The sequence below is a fragment of the Protopterus annectens genome, chromosome 17.part0 (assembly GCF_019279795.1).
Source record: "Protopterus annectens isolate FY-2018-M chromosome 17.part0, PAN1.0, whole genome shotgun sequence".
Classification (NCBI taxonomy): domain Eukaryota; kingdom Metazoa; phylum Chordata; order Ceratodontiformes; family Protopteridae; genus Protopterus; species Protopterus annectens.
In genome coordinates this window covers 435017830-435039090 of record NC_056751.1, presented here as the reverse complement: position 1 = coordinate 435039090, position 21261 = coordinate 435017830, and the positions used below count along the sequence as shown (strand labels likewise).

General features: G+C 40.8%; 1 protein-coding gene across 1 annotated transcript in view; it reads left to right on the top strand.

Annotated features, from left to right (window-relative positions):
- Positions 1-8086, top strand: part of SPATA17 (spermatogenesis associated 17) — a 2050536-nt gene extending 2042450 nt beyond the window's left edge. The window contains exon 10 of the mRNA XM_044059771.1: positions 7564-8086. Within this exon, the coding sequence (XP_043915706.1) occupies positions 7564-7644 (81 nt within the window). The 3' untranslated portion in view covers positions 7645-8086. The remainder of the gene's footprint in view (positions 1-7563) is intronic.
- Positions 8087-21261: the final 13175 nt, after the last annotated feature.

Here is a 21261-nt window from a genome sequence, read left to right as displayed (position 1 = left end):
AACAATATCAAAGATTTGGTCATAATCAGATATGCTGCATATACTGCATAACCATTATCCACAGCTTCATTGGCTTTTTTTAAGTAATTAATGAGATTAAAGAAGCAGGCCATTGTTCTGACAAAACCAAATTGACAAAGGTCTGATTTTTAGTGTCTAGATTTATGAGGTCTAACGTCATACATTCCATTGTTTTGCAAACGAGGCTAGCAAGACTAATATATTTATAGTTATCAGGGACCATGGGTGGGCCACCCTTGTGTAACAGCATTACAGAAGCTGTTTTCCAGGCCTCAGGAATGTAATGAGTGGAGAAGCTTAAATTAAAGAGGTTTAGCAGCTGCTCAGAGAGGCCATATTTGGTAGTAGAAATCAGGAAAGCTGGTACATTATCAGAGACTATGAATGAGGTGCTCCTGGCTTTTGAGAGAGATGAGAGGACTTGTTCCATAATAACCAAAGGGGTTGGCTGGGAAAGTGGAATCTTTGGAATAACTGTAACTGTGGTAGAGTAAAATATGTACTAAAGTTGTCAGCTAGGACATTAGCTATTTCCTTTGGGTCACAGTGGGCAGTATTTTGTGGACTTGCTAAGACCATAGTTGGGTGTTAACGCTTAACCACTTGACACAGTTTGAGTAAGATTTATCATTTTGTTTGTTTTCTGTGGCTAATTAAAATTCATATTTAGCTTTGGCTTCCTATTAGTTCCCTTAAGCTCTTTACTAGTTTGCTTAAATGTGCTCTTAAATTAGGTAGAATGAGATCTTTTATAAGCATTACTTTTTTTGTTTCTTGTTATATTTATTTATACAATTATGCTATCAATGAGCCTGTTTTTAAATTTCTCATTCTATTTGGTGTGAATAGGGATTGCCTTATTAATACAACTGAGACATAGGCTTTAGAAATGAGATGATCCTGTTTTAGATAAAGATTTAACTATGAAAGATGATTAAGAGGAAATGATCAGCATCAGCCCCCTTTTTTTCTAGTTTGTTCATATAGGCACCTATGAACCTATGGTAGTCAATAAACGCTTGCACTATGTGCAGATTATTTTATTTTATACCTGACATAATTGAAAAAGGACATTACAGTGTTGTGGAACATTTTCATACAGTTTCAAATCTTTTCAGGATACAAAATTAATGAAGCTAAAACAAAGGCAATAGTGGTAAATTATGTACCCACCACAAATTGGTTCAGCAATATCCATATATATGGGCACATGATAAAATGAAGTATTTAGGAGTATGGATTAAAATTATTCCTGTGTGGCAGAGACTAAACAAAAGATAACATAAAAACTGAGAAAATTGAAGCTCTGTTGTATGGATATGGATAGTAAGATACAAGCAGATGAAATATTGTTAGTCCCTTTAGTCTTATACACAGGTCAGGCATATTTTTATCAATCAGAGGAGAAATTTTGGATGTTAATTAATAAAGAGCTGAAAGATTTTATCTGGGAGTAGAAGATGGCAAGAATCAAGTGGGGTAAGCTGATTCTTCCAATAGAAAAGGGTGGATTAGGATTACTCAATTTGAAGGGGTATTTCAGAGAAACACAGTCAAGGCTCCTATATATACATACATACACACACACACACACACACACACACATATATATATATATATATATATATATATATATATATATATATATATATATATATATATAGTACAAGCAGAAAACTATACTTCAAAGTCATTAGGTGGCTTGCAAATTGACTCACAGATAGAACCCACAGTGTGAAAGTAGCGGACTCCAAGTCAGTCTGCTGACCAGTCATGAGTGGAGTCCCACAGGGATCAGTCCTGGGTCCTCTCCTGTTTGGCATCTAATTCTCAGAAGTCCAAGTCAACACAGAGGGACTCTGGTTGACCAGGTTCGCAGACGACTGCAAGCTGAGAGCCAGTATTAACTCCCCAAGTGATGCAGACATCCTACAGAAAGGCCTCACTGAGACTAATGACTGGTGTTGAAACCATGGCCCTAAGCTTAATTACAAAAAATGTGTCGTCACCCGTTTGGGAAAAACTAATTTCCCACTAATTACCACATTAATGGGAGCCCACTGAACACTGAAGGTGTTATAAGAGATCTGGGGACACAGGTTGACAGCAACCTCTCCTTTGGCCACGACATTGCCACTGTGGTCAGAAAGTTCTTCTATGTGGCACATCTCATTACCAAGGGTTTTGCATCCAGGAAGAAAAAGGTCATCATTTCTCTCTACTCTTCCCCTCATTAGACCAGTCATAGAATATAATGCCCCATTTGGCATGTACCTCACTAGACACATGCAACAGCTGGAGAGGCCACAAAAGTACCTCACAAAGAGGATCCTAGGCCTTAAACACATGTCCTACATGGACAGACTCAAAAAACTCCAGCTATTGTCTGTCTCATATTATCTATTAAGTGGCGATCTCTGCTTGACATACAAAGCCATGTGTGACCCAGCTCTGTTAGAAATGCTACAGCTAAAGAAATCCCATTCCCTCCACACCACAAGCTCCAGAGGCCTCAACCTCATTACCACAATCAACAGAGCATGCTGGAGGGATAGCTTCATAACTCAGATATTGCCCATGCTCTGGAATAGACTTCCCATACATGTCAAGCAGAGCACCTCACTGGCCCTCTTCAAGAGAAATCTTGATGAGTGGATGTGAAATAGAAAGTTCACCCCAGGGATCACTCCAGTGGCTCTAACTGATAGAGGCACTGGGAACTAACATTGGGCGGCACAATGCCAGGGCACTCCTATGGGCTAGGCTTTTAAGGCTCCAGGGCCATTAACCTAGTACACACCGATAGGCTCGTTCATTGTCAAATAATTTCTTATGCAAGTAATGAAATGTAAAATTGGGCTTCTGTTGTACATTCATTCTGAGTTTTGTATGCTGTGGGCTGGATATTTATTTAAGAATTGCAAATATATGTGTTTTAAGTATGTTATAATAAAAGCATCTACTGTTTTCAGTAAGGTTTAGGATTGTTTATATCCTCCACCAGCTCATGCATATGGGACCTCAGTTTAACATTTTGTTAGAGTAATTGTACTTCAAGAGGGTCGATGCAGTATACTGACAAAGTGGAACATCAGACATTGAATATGGGGTTAGCCCTTAGATTTCCAGTTTTTCCAGCATCAAAGGCAGCTAGCTGTGTTTCTCGATCAGCCAAAGACACTGCTATAATATTTCCTTTACAGCAAGTTTGTGTTGCCCTTGTGGGTCATACAAGAAATTGAAATGTAAATTTTTGATTGTTCTAACAGTAATACAAGCACATACCCTGACACATACCCAGAGTATTGCTGCACTGCCAGCCCAAATTAATCAGTATTGCTGTGGAACTGTGATGTGTGGGTCACCTATGAAAAAGCCCTTTATTGCTGACATAGAGAGTGCAGTGTGCATCACTAAAGACGAAAAGTCAGAATGTAGTGAACATCAGTTTTACACTGTGCTTGTCCTATACAGAAACACATTGTGTTCATCTTTTGTCCATATATCTTCACATAAAAAATATAATTTTTCAGCAGTAGTTGTTGTTGTGTCTTTTGGCTTATCCCGGTTAGGGGTCGCCACAGCGGAACTCCGGTCCGCTAGTGTTTGGTAGTGGATTTTTACGTGCTGAGTTATCAGCCCTGACGCACAACCTTCAAGGAAGGCATGCCCATTCACGCATGCCTCCACACAGAAGACGATCTAGCTTAGAATCGAACAGGACGTCTTGCTGTGAGGCGACAATGCTACCGCAGCACCACTACCGCGGGTAATTTCTCAGCAGTAGTAAAAATGTATTATCAAAGTTCTATTTTGCTCAGAGTTAAGGTTCATATCCAAACATCAAAAACATAAAATTGCCATGTTAGATTTTATTTGGTATGTCCAGTGCCACATTAACAGCCACAGAGTTTTAGAATGCAACTACCATCTCCATCCTGTGTGACGCAGACATTGTAAATATAATAAACACACAAACTGTCAAGTTCACGCACAGATAAACTGAAATCAAAGTGCATCTCAAAGTAATATTATAATGCAGTCGGCTGCTGCTATATACAACTGATTTGCTAAACTGCAGCACTGAGTGTGTCACTAGAGAATAAAAACCATGCCGCTTGCTGTTCTGTTTGAATTCTATGTATACCTGAATAAATCAGTTTAGAGTTACTGGCCATAATACATATGTTTCTATTCCAGTAAAACACTGCCAATAAAATATCTAATAGTTGATTTAGGAAGCTATTACAGTTTTAAACTTTGCCATGTTGGTCTTACATCACCACTGAAGATAGCTGGGATGGGAAAGTTTAAGAATGAAAGCAGAAGTAACATATATGATAAAAAATATTACTGAGACATGCCTTACTTGTTAATTCAGTTCTATAAATTTATTCATGCTTTTAATAGCTGGAAAGTTACCTGGATTTATAATTAGCATTTGGTCTCAATCTCATTTCTGTTGAGAACAGAAGCTGGTTTTACTTACTGTTGTGTCTTCACTGTACTACTTTAACAGATTGTACTTTATTATACCACATTTTGAACAATGTACTCTCTTAGGCTAGCTACAGTATTCCCTCATTTTCTTTCAGCTCATAACAGCATGGTTCATCATTTCCAGTAAAAGCAAGTACTCACCTGCAAATTAAGAATGCATGGTGCCAGCTGATCAGTTAATAAAAGTAAAGTATAGCCCCAGTATGTTATATAGTATAAGACACTAAAAAAAGATATGAGGGTTCTGGAGTTGTGAAAAAAAAGAATATCTGAAAAAAAGTGTCTGAGCTCAGATGTTTAACAGCTGTCTCCATATTTTGATGGAAAACGAAATTACTAAACTTGTCATGCATGTCATCTTAATAAAATATCCAGAAAATCAGTCATTTGATACATTTGGTGAATTAACAGACACAGTTTTAAAGAAATAAACATTTAGGCAGTGAGAGATTTATCGCGGGTATTTTTTAACAGAATGCACTGAAAAGTATAAAGGAAGTCTTGAATAATGTTGAGCTGCATGGTGTTATTTATCTTGCTTTAATTGTTTTTGTATGATGACTAGATTTTTATAGAATGTAGAGATGGTTTCACTTGTATGAGCTCAGATTCTACTAAACTTGTTAAATGATACAGTTTCATTGGAGTAAGTTCTGTATTATTGCAATATTCTTGGCATTTTCTTTCATTATGGTGAACTTTGATTTTGTTAGAAACTCTTAGCTCTTTATAAAGCTCTTATGCATTCAGGCTACTCAAATTATCACTAGAAAAGAGACTTGCTACATAGCATGAAAATGACACGGAAATTGATACCAATATGAATTAAAAGCACTCTTAAAAGTTGCCCACCACAGGGTAAATATTGGCAGTGGTACTGTACCTCGAAGAGAAAAACTTGACAATAAATATACATGCTTGTAGTTACCACACAAGAATGTGAAGAGATCATTCAATAACTAGAGGAAGCTAACCATATTCACAATAGTGATATGAGTACTGCATTTAAAAGATATCTCAAGATGCATTACTTAATGCAGCTGGCTTTTGTAGTCTAGTCTCATCTCTGAATAGTTTTAAATATTTCTTCCTCTCAGTGCTTGACTTAGACACACTGTCTTCCCAGACTACCCAAATTACTAAATGTTAGCATGATCTACTTCACTTGAAAAGCAAAGGGCCATCCTTCCATTTCAGGAAGATCAAGGTGGATAAGGTAATCAAGTCTATTGTAGGATCATTAGAAGTTGGTAGAAAATGTAAAAGAAAGTATTACACCCACAGAACCTATCCCTGCAGTCCTGAGGCTGCAGATGCTGTGTATTTATGAACCAAAATAACTATTGTATATGTCCAAACTCAAAAAAGAAATAAATCTGCACTGACAGATATAACTGCAGTAGTAACTTTGCAGTTTACTGGGCAAGCTGCACAAAATGAAAAGCACTCTACATTTGAAAAACAAATAACCCTCTCAAAATAAGAGTGACCAAACACCTTTTAGACATCAGGCTTAATGACTTCAGCATCCCACTAGATATGCTCAGGTTTGCAGGAAGTATGGGAAATTTGTTTTTTAAGAAATAGCCTAGTACTCACCTATGAACCTATAAGCATATACTTCTACTCTTAACATTAATGCACATACATGGATCGCCATAAGGGGAAAGTAATTTTTGGTATCTGTGGATCTTGCTCACCTAAATCTTACATTTCAGAGAACATATTTCAGGTATTTAAGTTACAAATCTAGCGTTATGGGTTAGCTACATCGCTGCAAACAGCTTTAACTAAAAGAATACTGCGACTGTAACCAGAGGCTTCTTCGGCCCTGGTTTGCATACAACTTCTTAATGTTTGTTCAGCAGTCTGTGTGTCTTATTTGAGAGACTAAGATAATATGTATAACAGGAATTGTCAGTGCATAGTCCCAGATAATACAGTAATACCATTAATTTCTTCATGATAATATTCAATCATCTTGCATAGGAGCAATAAAATGCATCTATGCCAGACTATCTGTACTATATTAAACAACCTTTTCCCCACACTTTTGATGATTTTGCTAACAGATGTGCAAAATTTTCCTCTGAGAGCTACATATGTGGAACAAGGCCTTAACCAACAGATGATAAAGGTATTCAACAAAGTAATGCAGAATGTTAATTATATCAATTTATGCCAAAGCCTGGGGAGGAAATGTGAAAAGTGCAAGACAACCTCCTCCAGACATTTTCTGGTTAATACTGTGTATATCCAGCATCATTGAGATACTTGTTAAGTGACAGGTATGTAGTTAAAAAAATGGAATGGAGGGCAATAATATGGTGCACCTGAAAAAGCAGTATACCATTTTAATGAAAGACAGTTGCCAGTTATAATTGGAAATACATAACTTTGAATATGGCACCTGTCATTGAATTACTTCCTGGAGAATGCTGACACAATGAGCCCATTGCAACTAATGGGTTAGAATCTGCAGCCCAGAGCAATTATCTCCCATACTTCCCATGCAGGGGCTTCGCCCCACTACATCTCCTCACAGGCTTAGCGTAAGTTAAAATCCAGACAGATTCAAACCATTTTAAGGGTAACAGACTTGATGCATCAGCATGGCTTGCTGACACAGATATAAATCCACAACTTTACCCCAGTAATGGTTAAGAGTATAAAGCCACATAAAAATTAAACTCGTATTTGACAAAGTGTTTCACCTTTTCACTGTCAGTAATAATGCACTACAACAGTATTATTTAGAGATTTCTTTTCAAGAAATGGCTGTCATTTATTCATATTTTTAGAACAGTTTTATGAATCAGTGTATTACAGATTTATATATGTGACTTTTTTTGCTGTTCTTAGTGTCATAAAGCTTTAGTATAAAATGTTGAAAAGTAATATGTTGGGAAGGATTTAGAATTACATAGTTCTGAAACATACTACAACCTGAAAGGCTAGTTTTATAGTATTAAAATATAATAATTAAATATTTATTGGCAGAAAGAGAAATCAAACAATGATTATTCTTTTTTTTTCTTGTAGGACTTCCAGCGAGTGTTCACGTCAGTGCACCTTTTTGACAAGTTTGGCCTTACGTACTCCAAAACAGGACATGTTGTGTAAATGCGCATTACTGATCATGAGCTATAAATGCACATGGAATAACTTTTAAACTCAGGGATAAGCTGTTAAATCCATAATGAATAACTGGTTTAAGTTAGTGTGTTCATTAAGATATACACATATCTGACATTGTTTTAGAAACTGCATTGTATTGCATAACTCTGTGTGTAAAACAACAATGCAGCTAGACTACGTTTTCAAGTTATCTTTAACAGACGTTATATTTCTCCAAACCCTATGTATACAGCTAATTGCATTTTCTTTGTCACATTGAGATGTCTCAAATTATTACCATGAGCCAAAAAAAAGCCATTGCATTTCTTTCTTCAGTATATGGGGTCAAAATAAATCAATAACATGCAGATAAAAGAGGAAACTGTGAGAGCTATTAACCTGAGAGGATGCTTGAAACCATTTGTGATTAAATACATTGAATTATTAATCCCAGTAATATTTTATTGCCTCTTTGTACTGTACATTTATGATATGATGTGTGCTATTTGCTTTTGAACTGGGTATGTAGTCATATAAGATCATGTAGATCTGTAATACACAGTTCAGTGAAGTAACTCTTGAATCATTATGGATGTTTACTGGAAGACCCAGCAATGCAGTTTTATCTAGATTTGTAAGGAGCAGGGTTATGTATGGACAGATAACACAATCACTGGAATCCCTCCTTTGGAATTGTCTTTAAGTAGTTAAAATTTAAATAATTTTATAGCTGATGCCTCATACTTTTTTCAGTAATGTGCGATGAGTTCTGCAAATAATGGTCTCAGGATCATGTAGCACATGTACACATTATGAAATCATGAGTTCTGGCATCTCACCCACACCAGTCTGCGCACACAGCTTCCACTGGAAAAAAATTCACACATACCCTTTCCAACAAAATATACTAAGGTAGGATCACTGTGTATCATAGTAAGTGATATTTTATTGGTGAGGGATAGATTTTGATTCCACACCTGTGCTGAATTTGACTTTGATTCTGCAGAACATGATTCTTGCTGTTTATGCAACTTTTACTAGCATTTGAAATGCATTGTTTTGCAGTGGCTACATAAATGAACAATTTATAAGATGTTTCATGCATGTGTGCCACCACAACAACCTCCTGTAACATAACCTTAATGGAGTTCAGACAGGGGCCCAAATTCAGAAAACTTTGCCACATCATGGTAAGCTAATTTGCACAATGAGAGGCTATGTGTAGGGTGGGTGCAGTTCAGAAAATCTATCTACATGACATGTCTTAGTCAGATTATGCAGTTGGCCATGGTATATGCTAATGATTCTATAATGAAGTGCAACATATGATAATGAGACAAAACAGAATGGAGAAGCAATTCAGAAATGTTTAAATTCTGTGCAGTGACACTATGCTTGCTTTAGATTGGAATTTGGCCATATTTCTGTAGTCAGATGATATACATCATGCAAATATGGTTGGGATTGCTGTTGGCATTGTAAATGTGTATCTGCAGGAAGCTGTGATTGCTGCTGCTTTTCCCAGTGCTATGAGACATAGCTCAAGGAGGTGCAGAGTCATACGAACACTCAACATTTCATGTCCTCCACAACTCCAGCTCGGTGGAATGGTACCGTGTGGACAGGGACAATATGCGGAAAACTGTGGACATGTGTCAGCTTCATCTATAGCCCCATGGGAATTATGGAGTACCTCTCCCAGTGAATACAAAGGTATGTGTGGCTTTATATATTTTAGCTATAGCAACCTTGTAAGTGACAAGGAGCACAGTAGGCATATCTCAGGCATCTGCCTTGAGAATACTGCATCAGTTTCTTGATGCCATACTTCAGCATGTGGGAAAGCATATGCGGATCCCACATATCCAAGTGGAGAGAGCAAATACCTTACAGGATTTTCATAACATAGCCCATTTCCCTGAGGTACTGGGGGGCCATAGTCTCTACCCACACTGAAATAAAGGCCCACCTGGTGAACCAGGAAGGGGATATGAAAACCACAAAAGGTATCACTCCATCAACTGCCAGGTGATCTGTAATGTACAGAGTATCATGTACAATGTGTGTGCAGGCCACCCAGGCAGTTTTCAACATTCACATATATGGCACAAATGTGACATTTATCTATAGTTTGCAAGGGGTCAAGCCCCACAGGACCATTGTGTGGGTGATGCTGTACATGCCCTAGAACCCTGTCTCATGACACTCATCAGACATCAACACAATTAAACTGTTCAAGATTACAGCCATTCACTATCACTCACCAGAAATAATATAGAGCAAGTATCCAGGCTGCTGAAGTAATATTTTTTTCTCTATCTGGACACATCCAATGGTGCTTTGCAGTATGACCCATATTGTATTTAGGAAACAGTTACAGCAAGGTGGCCTCTTGTTTGAACTACAGTTCCCAGCATCACAGGCAGGAAATAACTTTGCCAAATGGATCTGGGCACAATGTGCCATGGCATTAGAAAAGAGTCAACAGGTTGCTGATAGCTTTACAACATAACCATATAAGTGTGTAGCAAATACACTACTGTAAAAGTGATGCAGGCAGAAATACTAGACTACATAGGTTGGCCACAATGTACATCAGAAATAGGCAGCCCGAGTAACAATGCACAAAGGAAGGGCACAATTATCATAATTTGCACAAGGAGACAAGGGAGTTCAGGAGTGAATGTCTTTTACAGGGTGGTGTGTAAGCATGAGAGCTGAGGTGTCAAAAGTGAAAAAGTGCATTTATGGGTAGTTTGAGAACTGGCTTTAGGGGAGGATTAAAGTGCAGAAGGGCCAGATTCAGTGGGTGTTTGTGTGTGTGTGTGTGCACAAATATAGCCTTAGCACTCCGTCCAATACTGAAGATTGGCCTACTTAGCAGGTCCAGGGTATGGATGACAGAGGATTCAGCTTCCCATGCATATCCCCATCCATGAGAGCTGGCTTTAACAGAAGTTGAACTGGCTGTACCACAACCTTAGCTAAATGCTAGTGTGCTGCATGACATCTGCTAGCAAGTGTGCCAGGATTACCTTGGCCATGACCATGAGGATACCCTCTTCTGGGCATAGATACCTCCACAATTGATGTTGCCATGGAAGTGCTAGCAGTGCAGTAGTGGAATCTCATTTATTCACAGCCATGTTAGGTAACATTTGGGGAAGTAACAAATAACTGACTACAAGCATGGCCCCTCTTTCCTGAAAGATGATCCAGAGAAGATACTGCACAGTCCAATGTGTGATTCAGTCTACCAAAAAATCATATGTACAGGTCATGCACTCCCATAGTCAGCATGCACATCTTGGAACACCTATCTCTGCTGTGGCTGTGATGGAACTAGCCTGTGCCTTCTCCATGGCCCTGCACATACTTCTGATGGCAGCTAGTGACACACCAACCTCAGAATGAGTGCAATAACAATATCTCACACAAGCACCATTGCCAACACCCCCCCCCCAGGTGGGTCTCAGTGCTAATGAGTGCTGGGGGCAGATGAAGACATCTCTGATCAGGGCTACCATTTCCAGGTTTATAATGCTCACATCAACCTGATCACTCTCAGATGGTTCTGTTTCCTAGGTGTCCTCAGGCATAAAGAGTGTGTCCATACTCTGAGTAGGGAATGTGCAGGTCACACTACCTGCATCCAGCTGACACTCTGCACCCCTTGACTGTGCCAACGCATCCCTGCCATCATTTTTAGAGGTTACATATCATTTTAACATCAGATGGGAGCAGTTTCAAAGTGCTGGTGTCAGATAAAGAATCACCTGTGAATATACCAAAGCAAAAAAAAAAAAAAAAAAAAAAAGATATGTATATATATATATATATATATATATATATATATATATACACACACACACACACACACATATATATGTGTGTGTGTATGTATATATATATATATATATATATATATAGAGAGAGAGAGAGAGAAAGAGAGGGAGGGAGGGAGTGTACATAGGACTCGGTACCACAACTGCACATGCAACTGATATCTTTATAGCTATAACAATGTGTAAAAATTAACACCCTTGGCCATACCTTGTGCAGACAAATGTGGAACTTGGATCCCCAATGCAGATTTATACCATAAGTCGGATAGATTTATTGAACACATTACATTTACTACATGTTAGGAGGAGGTTCAGTTATTGATATTATGAAGTAGGACTAGGTACCTGGGGCATCTTCAGTTGAAACTCTGTGGCCTGTCCAGCTCTACCCCGTTTCCAGCTCCATACTGTGGGACTCTTTGGAGGTGGTAGTGCCTTTCAGCAAATCAGGAACTCCACCATCTCTTTAAGGGGTCTCTCAGTAAAAAACACACCACCAACTGCCCTGTGTTCCCATACGACAGCTTCCACTTCCACTTAGTTGATGGCAGCATGGATCATATCCATGGCCCTATGATGGACAATGTCATTGCTGTGATCCTGACCACCCACTACATTGAAATTAATGACCATTTCAACCCAGGTATGGTCACAGAAGTGCTGGATGGCAGTATGGAGAGCTAAGAGCTATTGACTGTGGAGCTGGAGGGCTTGTAGTACCACCTCATATATTGTATTTGTAATTTTGGGCTTGCAAGTAGCTGTGAATGAGCCAGCAGTACTTACATTTTTCTTAGGACCTTGTTTTCTCTGCATTGCTCTGTTGGCATAGAGAACAGGGGAAATAATAGCCTTGTCTTTGCATGTCCCTATACATCTATACAGTAATCCTATAGTACTATGACATTCGTTTATTTTATTTATTAATTTGACATTAGTTTACTGGGAAGTCCAAATGGGCCACGAAGTGCCCCTTTTCAGCTGCAGCCCAGGGATAAAGGGTCCAAAGTTAGAGATTACAATATGATAGTAATGAAGATTACATTTTCATTAAGTTAATCAAGTAGTTACATAAAATAGATGCATATGCTTTGAAATAGCAGATATTGCAAACATTTTACAAACATTATGCTCAGTTTGTGCCTGAACATTACATATATCTACCTGAAACCTTTAAGTAACTGTTAGGTATCACATGTGTACTGAGTAGATACTCTCCACAAAACAATTACAGAAGTACAACTAAACAACACTTGACCATTAGAATAACAATTTCACTAAGGCTGTTTAATCACATATTTGCAAGGCTCACAAGATTGAAATAGTGATCATTACTGAGAATATGAGCCCAGGAAGGTGTCTCCCATCTACCTCACCAACCTTGTTGTCTACACATCTTAAAATTACTGACAAAATGACATCTCACAGACATAAGGGTAGAGCTGAAAGCTAGCATTATTCAACTGAATAGAAGTATGTGAGAAGTAGTACTTAACTTACGTAAGCAGATACCTGGCTCAGAAGGTAAGATTTCAAGAAAATCAACTTACAGGTTTCAAAGACCTTTCTTTTTATTCCACAGCAATGATGCTCTGGGATTCTTGACAAACTTATGTTGTGTAGTTTCACCCTCTGGGCAAGATGAATATGATAATTAGGGATGTGAAGTTGTTAAATCTCGCCATTTATTCTCACTGATGGGTTCGGAGCCGATGCTCGGCTCCGACATGGCCGATAGCAAAGCTCAAGGTTTGCCAGTAGCTCAAGACTAAGCTCCTTATCCCACAATGCACTGCTGGAATTACCTTAGATCTAGTTTGCCGCGGCAAGAGAGATCTCGGTGATCCAGCTAGCTCAGACCATTTGTGAGAAAAAATAGCAAGTTTTGATAAAATATTTTTTCTTTTTTCTCTTAAATGTTTTCATATAGATAGTTTGAGTGTTAGTGTTAAAATTTTAATAATAGAATCAGTAGTTTCTAATAGTTAGTGCCCTGTTGGCTTAGTTGTTTTGTGTGGGCCTTTTAGCCCTATTTAGAGTTAATAATCTCATTTTTCTTATAGTCAGGGTTTTTCTCAGTGGGCCTGTTTAGCCCTGTATTTGTAAATTTATAGTTTAACTGTCATAGACAGTGCCCGGTGTGGGCTTAGTTGCTTTCCTTTGTTAGTGTGGGTCTTTACAAAGAAAGTAAGGACTTCACTGTATTAGTTTTAGTATACTGGTTTTTGTTTTCTACTATTTACTATGTCGGATGACAAGGAAAAGTCCCATCCTAAATCAGGATTCAAGAAATGCCCAGATTGTGTGCAGAAAATGTCCATCACTGACGGACACATTCAATGTGTTTTCTGTCTGGGGGCTAAACACCTCCAAGACACTTGCAGCATTTGCCATTCCTTTTCTTCAAGAGTCCTCTTGGAGAGAAGGAGGAAGCTAATTGACAGGGGATTACTGCAGCATTCCTTTTCTGAGGTGTTGAGTAGCCATGAAGGTACTAGCATGTCTTTCAAATCCTCCAAATCTTCAAAATCTTCGGACCCCAAAGTGGCAAAAAAGGCAAAAACTTCAGAGGGAGGGTCATCGGTTCCACAGACCTCAGAACTGAGTGTCCCTTTGATTCGGAGCCAGCTCCCATTATTGGAGCCGGTCTCTGAGGTTCCCTCTTCTCCTCTGCTCCAGTCAGCACCTTCGGTGCATTCATCTAAGTCTTCAGTCAGCCTTTCAGATTTGGATATGGATCGGCTAGTGCAGAAGCTTTTACAGGCACCAGGACTTGCCAAATTGTTGTCGGCCCCGACCAGCTCGTCGGTGCTGAAGACCATTGAACCGGATTTGTCTACTCCTCCACCGAGCCGTACTGGACCCTCAGAGCTGAAGGAACCTGAACCGATGATTGTCAAACCCTTGGAGCCGATACCCACACTGGTGTTATCGGCTCCATCTACTTGGATGTCCTCGGCGCCGACCAAGGACTCTAGGAGCCGATGCTCTCCCACTGGTTCTGGGGAGGATAGTCGGACCGATTTGTCAGTGCCGACTCTCCCTCTCAAGGCTTCGGCTCGGATGAGGTTGGCTCCTACCTCGGGCTCGGAGCCCAGGGTTTCAGTGCGGGAGGATCAGACAGTCCTTTCGGGTCCATCTACTCCTTCTCGTTGGAGCCATGCGCCTTCGATGCTATGAGGAGAGTCCTGTCTCCAAAGACAACATCAGCATCAGTTCGGCCTTCCCTCTCCCCTCAAGCTTCTGTGTCTGCTTTTTCGTCTACCGGTCCACCTAAGCGTAGAGACCCTGAGCCTCAAGTACCCCCATAGAGCATCCCCTGCTCTTCTGAGACCTCCCCAGATCCCCCCACTGAGGAGGTGCCCAGGAAGAGACTGTTCAAGAGGAGGCATTTAGACTCCCCACAGGAGTCTTTGACATCTGATTTGGACTTGGATGAGTCAGAAGGGTCCCCTTGATCCCACTCTGAGGATATCTCCTTTGCAGAGATATTAAAGATCCTTAGTCAGAGGGGTGATTGGCAATCCAAGACCCCTACTGCAGATGAGTCCATGCTCTTGAAAGCTTTTGGGTCTCAACCTTCCACTTCTTGGGTGTCTCCGCCTTATGACAAGCTCATGAAACTGAACTCTCGTAAGGTGTGGGAGTCACCGGAGGCCAGGGAACCTGTCCCTCGCAAGCCAAATAAATTCATGTCTGCCCCAGTGGACAAGCCATTTTTGACCAAGGGAGTGCCTGTTGATGCCATGGTGGTAGCTGCATCCACCAAAAAGGAAGTGTCTTAAACATCCACATCTATCCATCCTCCTAACAGAGATTCTAAGATCATGGATAGATAGGGGAAACGCATGTTTAGTTCCACGACTTTTTCTCTGCTATCACTGAACTACTTAACCCATTTTACGAGACTACAAAGAGATCTCCTGAAAGAGCTAGGAGATACTCTCCAGTACGGTACAAAGTCAATGCACAGCTCACTACCCTAAACTCAGTTGTAAACTCATCCATGCATCTCATATCTTATGCAGCTAATGGTTCGAGTAGAGCCACTAGTTCAGGTATTGCTCTCCAAAGACAAGCCTGGATGCATCTCTGTTCCTTTGTGGAACCCTTTAAGTCTTCCTTTATCAACACCCCATTTGATGGCTCATCACTGTTTGGGCCTAAAGAAAAGGAAACTTTAACCAGGTGTGAGCAGGAAGGCAAGACCTTATCTGCTGTTGGAGTCCATTTTTCTACCCCTACTCGGCCCTACCCCAAGGGCCCTAGGGGAGGGAAAATGTGGTTCTGAAAAGCACAGGGAGCCTTTCAGGACACACATGGAGAAACCCCCTCTAGAGGCAGCGGAGGGGGTTATAAAAGGAAGACGCCACCCCCATGGCAAAGGGGGTCTGCAGCAACAGGGTGACAGGGGTCAGTTCTCTGGTCAACCCTACCAGCACCCCTGAAAGGGGGCCTGGCTGTTCAGCTCTGGAGACAGTCGGGGGTTGCTTGTCTTTGTACCCAGAAGCCTGGCTAAACATAACATCAGATACATGGGTACAAAGCATAATTTCCAGAGGATATTTCATACCGTTCTCTACCCCCTCCCATTCCTGTAAACAGAATCTCAGATGTTCCACCCAGTCTCAGGGAACAAGCAATCATAGAGGTCCCCAGATTGCTAGAAAAAAAGAGTCATCCAATCAGTCCCAGCAGGCCAAGTTGGATTCGGAACTTACTTAAGATTCTTTTTGGTACCAAAGAAAACAGGGGACTGGAGACTTATCTTGGACCTCAGCAGACTCAACCAGTTCATAAAGAAAGAGAAGTTCCAAATGGTCACGTTTCAGTCCATTCTTCCCTTCCTAGGGAAAGGTGATTAGATGTGCTCCATAGATCTCAAGGACACGTACTATCACATAAAGATGAATAGACACTCCAGAGATCACATGCATTTCCGGCTGGGAGCCAACCATTACCAGTTTCGAGCCCTGCCCTTTGGTCTCACTACAGCCCCCAGAGTGTTCACCAAATGTATGGCAGTGGTCACGGCTCACCCGAGGAGTCTAGGATTCCAGGTGTTTCTATACCTAGACGATTGGCTCCTCACCGCTACCACCAGGCATCAATTGACTCAGGCAACACAATACACTCTGGCACTCTGCCATCAATTAGGCATTACAATCAACTTCGAAAAGTCTGCCTTATCGCCATCACAGCATACCATTTTTATAGGAACAGAGTTAGATATCTCAACTACCACTCTACGTCTTCCAATTGAAAGAGTCTCACTTCTCCGCCAACACATCAGCTCACTGGTGTCAAAGAACAAAGCTACAGCAGCAGAGGTCTTGAAGGTGCTAGGTTTGATGGCGGCAGCATTCCTGGCTATACCACTCGCAAGGATGCATATGCAAATTCTTCAATGGCTCCTCTTTGCTCATTGGTCTTACCAGAAACTACCGATGCACCACATGATTCTCATCACGGATTCTTGCAAGAGAGACCTTCGGTGGTGGTTGACGTCTCTTCATGTCACAATCGGAAGACCCTTTTTTCTCCCCCCCAGTAGCCACTGTGACCACGGACGCTTCCCTGATAGGGTGGGGGGGAATTTTCAGGGAAAGACTGCCCAAGGCACATGGACGGATCAAGAGTCACATCTGCATATCAATGTTCTAGAGTTGAGAGCGGTACTTCTGGCATTGCAGTACTTTAAGGACTTTCTTCCTCTAGGATCTATTGCAATTTAGACAGACAACATGTCAGTAGTCTGGTACTTGAACAAGCAAGGTGGAACCAAGTCTTACCCCCTTTGTCGATAAGAGTGGTCTCTCAAACAACAGGTTGCAGAGTTGATTTTCTGCAAATGGGGCCACCTCTTTGCCAGCCACATCAATTCAAAATGCAGAAGCTACTTTGCCCTAATACCACCTCCCGGTCATCCCCTAAGAGATGCACTTTTACACGATTGGCCTCTGGGTCTCCTTTATGCATTTCCACTCTTCCCATTGATACCCAGATTTCTACAGAAAGCAAAATCGTTGGGAAGGACTGTTATTCTCATAGCCCCCTACTGGCCTCGACAGATTTGTTTCCCGTTTCTCCACCATCATCTGTTGGAAGATCCAAGGATCCTGGACCCAGTTCCGGACCTTCTGACGCACCCGTCAGGGGACCTCCATCCTTCACTGCAGTCCCTGAAACTGACTGCTTGGGTAATCCACTTCCCCTAATTGCCAGGCTTCATTCAATTTCAGAAGAACTAAGACAAATTCTCCTGTCTTCTCACAAGCCACCTACCAGGAAATTATATGGCAGCAAATGGAAAAGGTTCTCAATTTGGGCCAACACGCAGAAGACTGACCCTTTCCGAGCTCTGCTATCATCTATTTTAGAGTTCTTGACAAAGATTTTTAAGGAAGGGGCAGCAGCTGCTACAGTTCGAGTCCAGTTAGCTGACATCTCAAATTTTCACCTTGGGTTTGGTGGCTCAAATGTTATGGGCCAAAAATTATCTAAGACTTTTCTTAAAGGCGTTCTTCACATGAGACCTCCTATCAAAATTCCCTATTAACCCTGGAATTTAAACTTTATGCTGTCTCAAATTATTCTTCCCCCTTTTGAACCAGCATTTTCTTGTGATCTCAAATATTTATCCTGGAAAACTATTTTCTTGTGGCCATTACTTCTGCCTGCAGTGTGTCAGAACTTCAAGCATTATCTATCAGACCACCTTACATGATTTTCCATGCTGATAGAGTATCTCTCAGAACAAACCCCTCATTTTTACCTAATGTCTGTTCTGAATCAAATATCAATCAGGTCATTGAGCTGCCAGTCTTTTTTCCCAACCACTCTAGCAAATTGGAATATATGCTGCACAAACTTGATGTACACAGACAGCTCAGATTTTATCTTGCCAGAACTAAGGATATTAGAAAATCAGATCAACTTTTTGTATCCTTCTCAGAAGCCAGAAAAGGCAATCCAGTGGCTAAAACAACCTTATCTAAATGGTTATCCGATTGTATATTCTTTGTTTATGAAAATGCGAGCATGCCATTAACATACAAACCTAAGGCTCATTCTACCAGAGCCGTCTCTACGTCTTCTGCTTTTCAAGCTAAATTGCCCCTTGACAATATTTGCGCTGCAGCCACTTGGTCTAAGACTCATACCTTTATCACAATTACAAAGTAGATAAGGCTTCAAGGGACAGGTCTTCCTTTGGTTCCACGGTACTGAAGAACATACTTCCATGAGCCACACAAGATTGAGAATGCTAGGGACGCTACCCATCAGTGAGAATAAATGGCGAGATTTAACAACTTCACATAAAGAAGTTATGTACTTACCATAACATTCCATGTGAGTTGTTTATCTTGCCTTTATTCTCACGTCCCTCCCTCCTTCCCCCTCCTGGCTGACAGTTAACTTAGAGGCTAGTACCATCCTGGTTATTCAATATTTCTTCTTCCCCTTCAGGAAGTGCTTCCTTATAGAAATAAATAAAAGGGTATATATATTTTTACTCGCAGCAAACAAGATCTGAGGTAATTCCAGCAGTGCATTGTGGGATAAAGGGCTTGGTCTCGAGCTACTGGCAAACCTTGAGCTTTGCTATCGGCCGTGTCGGAGCCGAGGATCAGCTCCGAATTCATCAGTGAGAATAAAGGGGAGATAAACAACTCACATGGAATGTTATGGTAAGTACATAACTTCTTTTTATGCTTTACTGTATCAATATCAACACAGTCCAGAATGCAGTATTCATTGTGTTTGTATCTCTCTTTTCCATCCACTTTGTCACAGTCCTTTTGTATTCATACATTTGGTTTATTATTTTTTTCTTTACATTTCTGTTAATATTATGCACAGCAGCACAGCAACATGCACTTTTCCCCCTCCACCAAGGCCTGTCATCCCCCTGAGGTGGCAGCAACAGTGCTGCCTCCACCACCACCACCAGAGGCATCCAGCACATCTGGGACCCAGCCTGCCACAATTCCATGCACACCTCCTTCCCTACCAGCACCAGCTGCATTAGGTAGCCCTGCAATGGAGGGTGGTACAATGGTACTTGCAGGAAGTAGTTCAAGTGGAGGCATCAGAACTAGCACTGGCTGCTTGTAGACCATGCACTGGACACTGATTGAGTCGCATCTTGGCCCAGTGTTGACGCCACCTTTTGAGCTAGGATCCAATGGTGATACTTCTCAGGGTGAAGGGTAATCTCCAACTGGGTCTAAGCTAGCAAACTGCATCTTTGATTTCCCAGTCATAGCCTGCTACCCATTATGTTACCCTAAACCCTGTCAGCCATGTCTGTTAGTCTTTCTCTGCTACCTAACCTCCCCTTACCTTTTACTTCCCTGACTTCCTTCCCCACCTTTCTCTACTCAAAAAAAAAAAAAAAAAAAAAAAAAAAAAGAGAGAGGATACCTGTCCCACCAAAAAAAAAAAAAGAGAGAGGATACCTGTCCCACCAAAAAAAAAAAAAAAAAAAAAAAAAAAAAAAAAAATATTCCCACCCATACTTCCCAAGTTAACAGATATTTGGCTAATGTGCACATGATTCACTTGAATTGTTTATGATAAAAAGTATAGTTTTCTGATAAGTAATTGAGGACTGAAGTGATTAAATACTTACAAAATTTGAATTCTCAATGATTATAGGTTCATAAGTTTATACTAGGCTATCTGCCCTACGGCATTTATAAGCCTAGCTGAAAATGTGTTTGGCTCTCTCCACCCTTATAATTTAACTTCTAGAGCCTCTGTCAAGTAGTGCCACTGGAGTGATCCCAGGTGCAGACTTACAGCTTCCCATCCACTCATCAAGATTTCTCTTGAAGAGGGCCAGTGAGGGGCTTTGTCTTATGTGAATTGGGATTTTATTCCAGAGTGTGGGAAGCCTTTGGGATATGAATCTATCCCTCCAGCATGTCCTATTTATTGCTGTGCTAAGGTTTAAGTCCGAGGAGCATGTGGCTCCAATGGATTTGTTTTTTTAAGGTGGAGCATGTCCATTAATTCTGGGTTGGACATGGCCTTGTAAGTCAGGCAGAGGTCGCCTCTGAGCAGGCGGTAAGTAACTGAGTAGAGCTGTAGTTTCTTTAGCCTAGTTGCATAGGACAACTGTTTGAGGCCCATGATCCTTTTGATAAGGAACTTTTGGGGTCTCTCCAACTGCTGCAGGTGCCAGGTAAGGTACATCCCAAATGGGGCATTGTACTCAATTATGGCTCTGATGAGTGATGAGTATAGGGGCACAATGACCTCTCTAGATCTAGATGAGAACCCTTTAGTTATAAGATGGGCAATATAGAAGGATTTTCTGACTATTTTGGCAATGTGATTGTCAAAGGAGAGGTTACTATCAACCTAGGTCCCCAGATCCCTAATTAATTCTTCTGTACTTAGTGGGTTACCTCCTATGTGGTAATTAGTTGGCACCTTGTTTTTCCCATAGGGGATGACTATGCATTTTTTGGCATTAAGCTTGAGGCCATGGCTCTGACACTAGGCATTTGTCTCCGTAAGACCATTTTGGAGAATGCTTGTGTTGGCCAAGGAGTCTATTATGGCTCCTAGTTTGCAATCATCAGCGAACTTAATAAGCCACAGTCCTTTTGTGTTGGCCTGTACTTCAGAGAAGTATATACCAAACAAAATTATAGAGTTAAGAAGTTGAGAGGTATGCTGTTATCCCACCTCCATCCTGCTCATTCCTTGTTTGCTTATCTTGTGTTCTTCCCTCTGTTTGCCTCTCTTTTTTCATCTCTGCCCTTTA